This window comes from Schistocerca piceifrons, chromosome 7 (genome assembly GCF_021461385.2).
Source record: "Schistocerca piceifrons isolate TAMUIC-IGC-003096 chromosome 7, iqSchPice1.1, whole genome shotgun sequence".
Lineage (NCBI taxonomy): Eukaryota > Metazoa > Arthropoda > Insecta > Orthoptera > Acrididae > Schistocerca > Schistocerca piceifrons.
In genome coordinates this window covers 399,217,403-399,229,612 of record NC_060144.1, presented here as the reverse complement: position 1 = coordinate 399,229,612, position 12,210 = coordinate 399,217,403, and the positions used below count along the sequence as shown (strand labels likewise).

General features: G+C 44.4%; 1 protein-coding gene across 1 annotated transcript in view; it reads right to left on the bottom strand.

Moving 5' to 3' along the window:
- The window catches only part of LOC124804612 (odorant receptor 43a-like), a 68,646-nt gene that overhangs the window by 11,227 nt on the left and 45,209 nt on the right, over positions 1-12,210 (bottom strand). Inside the window, exon 4 of the mRNA XM_047264810.1 lies at positions 10,999-11,154. Coding sequence (XP_047120766.1) covers positions 10,999-11,154 — 156 coding nt within the window. The remainder of the gene's footprint in view (positions 1-10,998; positions 11,155-12,210) is intronic.

Genomic DNA, 12,210 nt, shown 5'->3' with positions numbered 1-12,210 from the left:
TTCAATGATTGAAAAGAGGAACTCTCCAGGATGAGATTTTCACTCTGCAGCTGAGTGTGCGCTGATATGGAACTTCTTGGCAGATTAAAACTGTGTGCCCGACCGAGACTCGAACTCGGGACCTTTGCGATTCACAGGCAAGTGCTCTACGACCTGAACTACCGAAGCACGACTTACGGCCGGTGCTCACAGCTTTACTACTGCCAGTATCTCGTCTCGTACCTTCCAAACTTTACAGAAGCTCTCCTGCTAACCCTGCAGAACTAGCACTCCTGAAAGAAAGGTTCCTGCGGAGACATGGCTTAGCCACAGCCCGGGGGAAATTTCCAGAATGAGATTTTCACTCTGCAGCCGAGTGTGCGTAGGAGACGAGATACTGGCAGAAGTAAAGCTGTGAGCACTGGGCGCGAGTCGTGCTTCGGTAGCTGAGATGGTAGAGCACTTGCACGCGAAAGGCAAAGGTCCCGAGTTCGAGTCTCGGTCGGGCACAGAGTTTTAATCTTCCAGGAAGTTTCATATCAGCGCACACTCCGCTGCAGAGTGAAAATCTCATTCTGGAAACATCCCCCAGGCTGTGGCTAAGCCATGTCTCCGCAATATCCTTTCTTTCAGGAGTGCTAGTTCTGCATGGTTCGCAGGAGAGCTTCTGTAAAGTTTGATAGGTAGGAGACAAGATACTGGCAGAAGTAAAGCTGTGAGTACCGGGCGTGAGTCGTGCTTCGGTAGCTCAGATGGTAGAGCACTTGCCCGCGAAAGGCAAAGGTCCCGAGTTCGAGTCTCGGTCGGGCACACAGTTTTAATCTGCCAGGAAGTTTCAAAGAGGAACTCTGTTAAAATCTTCTGTGGTGAAACAATTTCGGAAGACCGAATTTAGTATTTCGTCCTTCTCTCCATTATATTCCGCGAATGACTAGATGATTTCAAAGCTTAATGATTTTACAAAAGCTAAAAAGTTCTGAGAGTTTTTGATCAGATCGGTTGACAAAATTTTACATTGCTTGCAAGTGACGATCGGAGGGATTGCAGTGTTAAAAATCTGCAGATACCAGTCACCGAATGCTGGCCCCTTTTTGACTGGACCAGAGATGGGATTCTTCGTTGACGTCGGTAAGGGGCCTGAAGATGGCATAATGTAGCGCTGAAACTGGTTGCTCAAATAAGATAACAATTGGAAACTTTGACGGCTGAAAGTGTTTTTATTCGATATTTTATACAGAGCAGTGTTCTGACCACGACTCACATTTGGAACGTATTGAGAGCATTGCACAGGTGCCGTCCATGGCTAGGCCGTATTTGCCATTAGGCAAGACTAGGTGGCTACCTAGGGCGGCAAAATTTTAGAGGCGGTAAAAGGCAGAAAAAATAATTTCAAATCAAACAGCGAAAAAATTGAGTAAATGAGGAGAAAAAATGAAAAAGAGGAAAAATTGAAACATCGAATAGTTTTTAGAAGCATATGGAAGAGTTACTTAATAAGTCTTTACTTACTTTGACGAAAGCAAACACATTGCCTCTACCTACCTCAAAACTAAAACAGCCACTACGAAGTACAAAATATAAACAAATATTATCTTGATTCGTATATGTCGAGCCCTCGAGCGGGTTTCATGCACTGGCTTGCGTTTTGCTTTTGTCTCCGCAGGTCATTTTTCATGCGTCGGGTTGAATTGAGGACTGTCCCCAGAAAATGAGGACGTTTTGTCACTTTAGATTAATGATTAAAAGTATAATAGGAGATTTACATTGTGGTGCCGTTGTATGTTGGTGGTGATGGAGGGGTTCGGATTTGGGGAGCCGATAGTAGGAAAAAAAGAGGGGGCGTCATTTTTCTAGTTCTCGCCGAGGGCGGCAGAAGACCTAGCAAAGGCCCTGGTCCGTGCTCAAATATAACAACACATTCTGCAGGTTTGGTTAGCATCTGCATTCATGTTCAAGAAAGCATTTCTCGCAGTGTTTCCATATTTTTGTCCAACCACTGTACCTGCATCTGTACAAAACCCGCGCTCACTTTAGTAGTATATACTTTGTGCCTTAACGTGGTTGTTTTAAAGTTTTGCGTGTTATAGTTACACGTGTCGGATAAATAAAAAAATGTCCCCCATGAACTAAAACTTAGCCAAGCAATGTGCTAAAATGTGTAAACTTGTAAAACAATTGCTGAGAATAAAACACTCTGGTTTTCAAATTAAAATTTTTGTAAGGCTCCCTCTTTCGGAAGAACCAGTAACTCGTTCCCCGAGGCAGGTCGGTTGCCGCGCAGCCGGGTGTCCCGCCAGCGCAGTATATGAGAGCTGAGTTGTGGCCCAACCAAGTGCAGGAGAGCACGCCACAGTCAGCACACGTCACACCACCAAATCTTGAAAAATGTCAAATCATCTTTCGTTCAAAATCGTTTGTGGAGCTACGATTTTGTAGAGATATTATCAAGGCTGTGTCCATCTCCGTAGCCCTTTCTGCCTTGCGAGTCGAGTGAGCAGGTTGTTCCTGCTTCCGCCTGTGTAGCAGCACCGCGTGTGTCGAACTTTCGTGTACGTAGTCTCGTGTGTGTATCAGCCGGCGTCACATCGTTCTTGCCTAGCGGAATTCGTCGTTGGTGTGCTCTGGCGGCGGCGTTTTGTGCCCACGGCATGATGTCTGTCCATTCTCCCAAGAACACTTTCGTCGGGGTACCGTTCGTTTCAGTTTTGACAAGAGTACGCGTCATGTGCAACCTGGCTCTCTAGAAGTTCACTGTTTGTTGGTTGATTCGATTCGTGTTACATCTGATCAAGTAGATACTGATTATTTTGATTCTGATTTGCACGCACTTTTTGTGAAGTTTCCAGACCCCTTGCAAGTAGACCGGCGTCTTTCTCGGGTTGATTCTCAGGTGATGTTTAATCATCGTGATGGTTCCGTTAATCCTGTCCTCCTTGCAAATGCGGTGATCGAGTATATTCCGATTAGAGTTTACAATCTTCCACCCGAAGTGAACGATTCTTTTCTTATGTTTCCTTATGGAGCCGTTTGGTATATTAAGCGGGAAAGCTGGTCTGTTAAACATTGCTTGCTATGTTGCTGTGGTATACGAACCGCAGAAATGTGTGTTCAAAAGAATATACTTTCACACCTGAATGTTTGTGGTCACCGGAATCATCTAACATAAGCAGGGCAAGAAGGAACCTGTTGCTATGCAATGAAAGTGGCCATTTCTGATCCACTGTCCCCGCCGATTTAAGGTTTTAAAGTCGTCCTTTGGAAAACGTCGTCCGTTGCCATTAGCTGAATTAGTGTCTTCGCAGTCTGCTGTCAGTACTTCCCAGCTTTAGAGGACGTTGGCCATCACTCCGCACGACTTTCAGCCGCTACCGGCAGGTCCAGATGCGGCACCTGTTGCCGTTAATGCGCCGGCATCGGTAGCACAACTTAAACACCGGCGGACTCAGAATGGTGAAGATTTTGAACTCACCCCCCGAGCCCCCCTCCCGTTCCTTCCCTTCCCCGCCCCAATACCGCCTCTCCGAGAAGGTGGTGGTGGTGGATGGTGCTTCATTCAGTGGTGATGCTATGATTACCGTCGATAACTACGGTTCTTATTTCGCCAGGGTTGGCAAGGTTGGTTCTGTTGATGTTGAAATGAATGTTGCACGTGCGTCCTCTCATCCATTCTACAAACGTCTGTTCCGGTGGGATCCGATGATTTATCGGAAACATCGTCTGGTGTCCCGCCATTCCAGTGTTCTAGTGAAATGCCATCTCTTCCTCAATCTTATACGACAGAAGAACAGGTTACTACTGATTCTCTTCCGGGCAGTCAGATGATGCAGACAGCTTCAGACACTGCATCGCTAGTCTCTTCTTTACCTGATGATGACTTTCATCGCTCCCGGTGGTATTTCTCGCTTTCCGTTGCGTGGAGTGGGGACTCCTCCCTCCCCACAGCGGTCTTTGATGAGCCGCTACCCTTCCGCGTCAAGAAGTTAGGTTGTCACTGAGTGGTGTGAAATGTTTTCAACCTGAGCGTGCAGCGTCGCGACGAAAAAGACAAAGCATGGAACCTGCACCTTCCGGTCGAGAGGATTCAAATCCTGTACCTTTATCCGCGCCTTCTGCCGGTGCTGGGGAGAGTGGGACGTGATGTGTACATTTTTTTCTAGTTCTGTTTTCATGCCTTACTTGTGTTAATTAACGTAGACGCATACGTTTCTTATCTTCAATGTTAACAGGATAAGCTCTCCATATGGCATGCTGCGTTACGACGGTTTATTTATGATTCCCAAGCTGATGTGTTTTTGCAAGAAGTTTTATTTGATGCGTTTTTTACTGGGTATTCTATGTTTTTTAACACTGCGCAAGAAAATTCTACTGGCATGGCCGTGCTTTACATGGATGGCATTCCGTCGACAGACTTTGATACGCATGAGGACGGTCAGGGTATGGGGTATCGTTTCTATGATGCCTTAATTTTTCTTTATGCTACATCTGGATCTGGTCGTACATATGACCTCTCGAGCTTTTATAAGGAAGAAGTCATTTATTTACTTCGTCAAAATCCGCCAAAGATTTTGATGAGGGCAGATTTCAACTGCATCTTACGTCGTGTGGTTCGGACTCCCAACTATAACTATTGTCGTGAACTTAATGATGTACTGGCGTCAGTCAGTCTACAGGATTCCTTGATCTGCAGATATCCCACATTAGCATTAGTGCATTTTACATATTTTACAGTACTTCTAGTAGTCGCTGTACTCCAAGAGAAATGTTCTCAAAAATTTCTGTATAATCTAATTCGGCTTCGAACGCGATTTCAGAGGACATGTCTCACTACCCTTCGTCCCATAGACGTACGTTAGTGGCCATCCCAACCTGATATAACGCATGAAATTTCCGGTATTTTCCAATCTTTACATAGGAGTGGCATCAGACGTTATACCGTCTGCTTTTGTTCGTCTGCTTCCTTATACAGCCAACTCTTGTCAGTTGATGTAATCCCTGCCAGCTTCACTGATCACTGTGCTGTTTCAATGGCTCTTAACCATGTCCTGCAGCGGATACATCTTTCTCGCCATATTTGGAAGTTAAATATCTTACGTCTGGCGGACCTCTCTCTGGATGATATCATTGCTGTCCTGTGGGGCAGGCAATCAGTTTGACAGTGCGTTATCCCTCAATTATGGAATGGTGGGATGACATTGCTAAATTTTGGCTAATCACTGCACTCATGCGCTTTAGGGCTGGTAAAGCGGCTGAAATGAGGACTCGGATTCTCCATGATGAGTTGGCGTCTCTGTACAATATTAAAAATGAACATGAACAGTCACAACCATAAGAAACTTCTTTTTTATGAGGTTACCTGTTTCTGTATATTTTAATCCATCTTCAGACCTCACTCCATGATGGTAGATAGTGGCTGTGAACGGAGCAGGCGCCACGACTCGGCGAGTCAGCGTTCGTAGAGTTGTAGCGCCTGCTCCGTTCACAGCCACTATCTACCATCATGGTGTGAGGTCTGAAGATGGTCTAAAACAGACCGGAACCGGTAACATCATAAAAAAAGAAGTTTCGTGCGGTTGTGACTGTTGACGTTCAATTTTAAGTAATTAAAAAAAAACGCTGTACTCCAAGAGAAATGTTCTCAAAAATTTTTGTATAATCTAATTCGGCTTCGAACGCAGTTTCAGAGGACATGTCTACTACCCTTCGTCCTATAGACGGACGCTAGTGGCCATCCCAACCTGATATAACGCATGAACTTTCCGGTATTTTCCAATCTTTACATAGGAGTGGCACCAGACGGTATATTGTCTGCTGATTTTATTTCCCTCTTTGACAGTGTTGTTACTCCAGCTCTTCGTGAGGAGTTTTTGGCAACTTTTCACAGCGATCAGATATCTGACGTTGTAGTTCGGTCTCCTTCCCGTAAATCACCGGATTTGGATGGGCTTCCCAAAGAATTTTGTGTTCGGTTTTGGCCTCTGATAGGAGATACGGTAACATCTATGGTGAATGAAGTTGTGCAAGGGGTACATATCTCTGCCTCCTTTAAGCTCGTAAAAATCGTTTCAATTCCCAAAAAGACGGCACATCTGTCCGTGGATAAGGTCTGACCGATAACGCTACTCAATTTTGATTATAAAGTCGTAGCGCTGGTGATAAACAGTCGCTTGTCGGTTTTGCTCGCTGACATTATCGCGCATTATCAAAGTTGTGTCCAGGGTCGTACTTTTGGCTCCCGTTGCTGAATGTCGTGATCTTATCTCGATCGTTTCCACTATTGTCGTGTCGGGAGGTTTACTTTTTATTGATTTTTATCATGCATTTGATCGGGTTAGTCATGATTTTCTGTTGCGGGTGTTGAGGGCTTTTGGTTTTAATAATAGCGCACGACAGATATTCATCTTTCTGATGATGATGAGATCCTATATTCCGAGGAGCGTAGGGGACGATGCGGGAGACCCGCACCGCGGTACTAGGCAAGGCACTAGTGGAGGTCGTTTGCCATTGCCTTCCTCCGACCGAAATGGGGATGAATGATGATGACGACACAACAGCACCCAGTCGTCAGGAAAAATCCCTGACCCCGCCCGGAATCGAACCGGGACCCCATGCGCGGGAAGCGAGAACGCTACCGCAAGACCACGAGCTACGGTCTTCATCTTTCTATTTACTGATATTTAGGCGTCTCATGACTTGAATGGCCGTCTTAAGAAGAGCAGTAAAAATGTAGATACATCGTTTTAGAGTATACTTCTACGTCATTGACTTGTCTATGTAATATAGCACTTTTACTTTTCTTATTACAGTGCAAACTCTGATGATGTCCCCTAATTAAAAGACCGAAATCGGTCAGAAGTTAACATCAGCTGCCACCAAGACTGTATTTAAAAATTGTAACAGATGACATTAATTAGACTCTATCAGCGGAGTCCCATCAACCGGACGCAACAGTTTTGCGTGATAACAACCAATTTTTATGCTCAAAGCAGAGAAATATTGAGGTATAAATACTGCTATCTTCAAAACTACTTATCTGAATTCGGAAAGTGGAACACGTTTGAATTCATCTCTTTCAGATGTACGAATCATGGAGCAGAAATTTCCATAGTTCTATTAAAAAAAGCGCAATTAGTACCAATATCTTCATACCATGATTAAGTCCCATAGTGCTTATAGCCATTTGAATTTTTCATAGCATGAATATAGCCATAACCAGAGCCTACACTTGTTTTAGTGAGGATTTCATCTGCGCGAAAACATAATTACGATATTATCGAGGATCTCGGAAATATATGAGACGAACAACTAATCTGAATCACCCTTCATATATACATGCACGAAATGAAAAGAACATTTCATGAAGAGATTAGGTTAGTGGTGTTTAACGTCCCGTCGACAACGAGGTCATTAGAGACGGAGCGCAAGCTCGGGTTAGGGAAGGATGGGGAAGGATATCGGCCGTGCCCTTTCAAAGGAACCATCTCGGCATTTGCCTGAAACGCTTTAGGCAAATCACGGAAAACCTAAATCAGGATGGCTGGAGACGGGATTGAACCGTCGTCCTCCCGAATGCGAGTCCAGTGTGCTAACCACTGCGCCACCTCGCTCGGTTTTCATGAAGACAAATGAACCATGATAAGAGACAGAAATTTCATAGCAACGCGAGATGTACGATAGTGGCGACAGAACTGTTGTAAAGTCTTCCTCTAAATTTACCCTACAGTGTTTTGCGTGCATGAAGTCGCCTTTTTTCCAAAGACTCCCATTTGTGTTATCCTACCATCTCCGCTGATTTACCATACTGGCTATGCTGACTTATTAAGAATTCGATATCTGCTGTCATATCTACGTGATAAGAACTTCCAACTATGGATTAATACACTAGAGATAGCCTCACAAGAGACTTGCATGTGGTTTTCTATACAGATTCCTGTTATGTGTTCTTCCCAGTTCATACGACTTTTTAGTGTTATTCCTAAAGTTATATTTATATAAAATCTTGTAATCAGATACTGTCAGGTCTGACGTTAATTACACCAAATGTAAATGCAGTCCAAGTCGTCCTAAACTTTGTATGTCTCAGAATCGTTAGCGTGCAGTCTGATAGTGTTGCTAAGCCTGCGTATATTGAAAACACCCTTAATTACCAGTTTATTTAACATTCGCCGCCCGGTATAACGTACCTTGTTCTGTGTATATTGAAAACACCCTTAATTACCAGTTTATTTTAACATTCGCCGCCCGGTATTACGTAGCTTGTTCTGTTAGTAAAAAGTGCGGCTAGCCGGCGCATATCTGCGAGAACAACCGTATGATCGTATCTTTGTCATCAGTCCACGCCTTTCAGACGCAACATTTGTACCTCTTATCGTTAATCACAGCTCCCTTAATGAAGACAGTAAATATCATTTCTTACTTGCAGGGTTATTTCAGCCATGAGACATTAAATTATAAGCGGCGATCAAAAAGTTTCCGTTGCCGGGCGTTGCTGCAGCGTATATGCAGCCCAGCGCTACTACAAATGGGTATGTAAGCACCAACATGTAGGCAAGGGGTTAGTGTGGCCTTCGAACGGAAACTATTTTAATCGCCTTTTGTAATTAATATTTCGTGTATTTATTCAGACAGACTGGTGACGAAGGAGATAAACCACAAACCATAATAAGAGTAAGACATCTGAAGTTCGTAAATAGTCAACGTATAATAACTGAAATGGGCATAGTTATAGGAACCGTACATATTCCTAATGGACTAACAGCACCGGATCACGGGTAAAAATGCACAAAGTATCGTAAGCAAAATGATTTAAAGGTCGAATCAACGCCATTGCATTGTAGATTCAGTAGTACAAGTGGTCATATTTCAAGCAGGCAGTAGGTCTATGTAGTCAGCGATGTGATCAGAAAGAAAAGAAACTTGGTATTTGGAGAAAAACTACAGGAGATCGTAGGGATACGATTGTGAGACCAATACTGCCTCTTGCGAGTTAAACGGCCAACATGCTAACAGCAAACTCATCTGAAACATAATGATGGTGGGATGGACAAGCGCGCTGCTAAGACCTGTTTTAAAGGCTCTGACCCGTAGGCCATTACCTTGGTATGAGAAAAAAAGTCATAGGTTCCCAGCATTACGTAGGCTTATCGCAAAAGACTGGCCTACGCACAGACTGGGTTTTATGAGGGCCTAAATTTTTAATGGTTGTCGAACTTAAATTGAAAGACGACCAGAAAGTGTAATTCGTTAGCATTCTTCCGGATCCCACGAAGAGAAAAACTAATTTGAATTCACATCCATTTGATTCAATTTCCACCCTCTTAAAAATATTTTTTCATGATCTAGTTACGCTTATGACATCCCAACTTTTGCAAATGAACCTTCATTACCTCCGAATCGTCACTGGTCTCGTTATCATGGAAAGAGCATGTAATCTGACGTACAAATATTTAAATGTCGAGAAACAACATTGTAATTCTATCTGGCAAAAACTGCGCCTTTGTTTACTATGGCCTTATCCTCCAGGAAAAATTTTTAATGTTAGCACCCGATTTAGATGCCTCTTGTAGAAGATGCTGCTATGTCACTGAATGTATGAGGGTCATTCCCGAACTATCAACTCCCAATTATTTTTATGGAAACTTCAACAGGTAATGAGAGCACAGTGACAAAGTTAAATAGGGTAAGGCTTCAGCTACATACTGTCATTTTTCTAGATACTCTCCATCATTCGTTATGCACTTTTTCCAACGATGAGCAAGAGCCTGTATGCTACTCTCATGAGATCGCTACCAGCTATGGCTAGGCACTGTCTTATAGCTCTGACGAAAGCATCTGAGTCTGGAAAATGCGGGCCACATAAGGCCTCATTTATAGGCCCAAAAGATGGACTGAACGGGCGATGTTGCAGCACAGTCCATCCAAATTTGACAATGAGATACATGACCAGAAAACTGTGGTGTACTAGTGGTTTTCATGTTACAAGTAGAAGCTTTCTTCCTCTTTCCTCTACTCAATGGAATTTTTGGGTTTCAGTCTAGTTGGTCTCTTGTTGCGACCTTCTGAATTGACGCTCCGAAACAACCAGAAGAACTATACTCGGCCTATCCCAGAAGACTGTGCTCTTTACTTTGTTTGCAGACTGTTGTACCTTGAACCCCTTCTTTTTTGGGGAATTCGCAAGTCATCACTCCACTGACTATCCTTTGGATCGTGGTTGCTAGTAGCGATACTACGTATCACTTCCATTTATTATGTTATTGCTCCAGCAAGTCCCGAAAAATTTCCATTCGTTTATTTTTCAGTCTCGTGTGGACATCTGGAGTAAGCAACCTGTAAACATTTTCAACAATCAAGTTGCATAACATCTTGTACAAGGCATTACAGCAGACATTCATCTGTGTGCCCAATTCCTTGATTGTAATCCGCCAATCATAACAGGTGATTTTATCGAGACATTGTTTATTATGAGGGATGGAGACGCTGCTTATTATGAGGGATGGCAGTTGTGCAGGGTGGACTAGGGCGTGACAGTACATGCTTTGTACCACTACTGAAATGCAGTACCCTCCGCCTCTCATAGCCCCGTATACTGTATCGCCTATCTGCGCCTTTAGCAAGTGTCAGTGGATTTCGGTTGGCTCAGTATGTTCAGCAGAGAAGAATTCAATGATGCACCTCTATTTTATACGCACCTCAATGTCGGACATAATTTTGGAGTGCTCCCTTATTGTTGCTATCTCTCTGCAGGACAACGAAACTAACAAGACGTTAGAGGTAAGATTAAAAAAAATATTCCTTCACCAACATAATCTGGCTCGGACATACAAAGCCAACGCAACAAAACTAAGAGGGATTTATTTCAGTGACATCCGAAGTTTCAAAGTGTCACATTGTGAACATCTTGTGGGTATGCATCACCCCATTCTCCCATTCTTTAACTCTTCCGACATGCAGTTTGGGAAGAGCAGTCTAGTGTGTATGGTTGAGCTGACTTAACAGTTGGGCAGTGGTGCAGATACGTACCCGGAGAAAGGTGCGCTTGGAGAGGGTGTACGTCTTGCCGACAGTGATGGTGGGTGGACGCGCGCAGCGCAGCATGAAGACCAGCAGCAAGCGGTGCAGCTTTCTGGGGCTGTCCAGCCAGGCGCTGGCGAACGCCGACATGGAGAGTCGCTCCCCCTGGAACAAGTGCTGGCTGCACTGTGGGCCAGAGGCGGTCGCATGTACAGCACATGTAATTAGAGCTGTTGATGGTAGTACTGGAACAAGTCCGGTACCATTCCAATGCCGGTACCATTGCAAAGTACCGTTATCCATGATGGCGGCCATGACGTCAGAGACACACCCCCCGCCTACATATACGCGCTAGGCATAGCCTTTCGTAAATATTTTCATAACACCGCCACCATTCCAAAGCACCGTTATTCGACAACAACAACAACAACAACAAGGTCGCACCCAGTGTATCCACCACGTGGTGCGTGTCTAGTTCCTATTGTCGTGGCGCGGTGCGAGAGAGAGAGATAGCGTCATCTCTCTATGTCACACCCCCGCGCCTACATACACGCGCTAGGCAGGACCTATATAAATCAGTGCACGCTCCACCTCACTCTCACACTGCTCGTATACTTCGTTCGTCCAGTACTTGTCACGTCTTCGTAATTAAACGTGCAAAAATGAAGCGTTCACGATCCGCCAGTGGCAGCAGCAGCAGCAGCAAACGTGCTCATGTGGACGAAGTTCCCTCGTGGTTCTCGTCTGCTGTCCCGCTCGTCGTCAGCTGATCAGTCACCGCCACAAAGTGTAACTGCACTCACTAAGGATACAATATTTTATTCATGATTACTTATTGCCTAAGCCGCTTCCTCTTACGTCGTCAGCCGGCCGCGGTGGCCGAGCGGTTCTAGGCGCTTCAGTCTGGAACCGCGTGACTGCTACGGTCACAGGTTCGAATCCTGCCTCAGGCATGGGTGTGTGTGATGTCCTTAGGTTAGTTAGGTCTAAGTAGTTCTAAGTTCTAGGGGACTAATGACCTCCGATGTTAAGTGCCATAGTGCTCAGAGCCACTTGAACCACTCTTACGTCGTCACGTACAATATATTACAATTATTTTACAGAAAGACATTTCTTAAACAAATTTTTCAAAACAAAATTACAAAAACAAGCATGATGGTCTTTTCCCGTGGATAAAATAAACGTTTATTAATTTAGTCATTCCATCACCACATGGTCTCT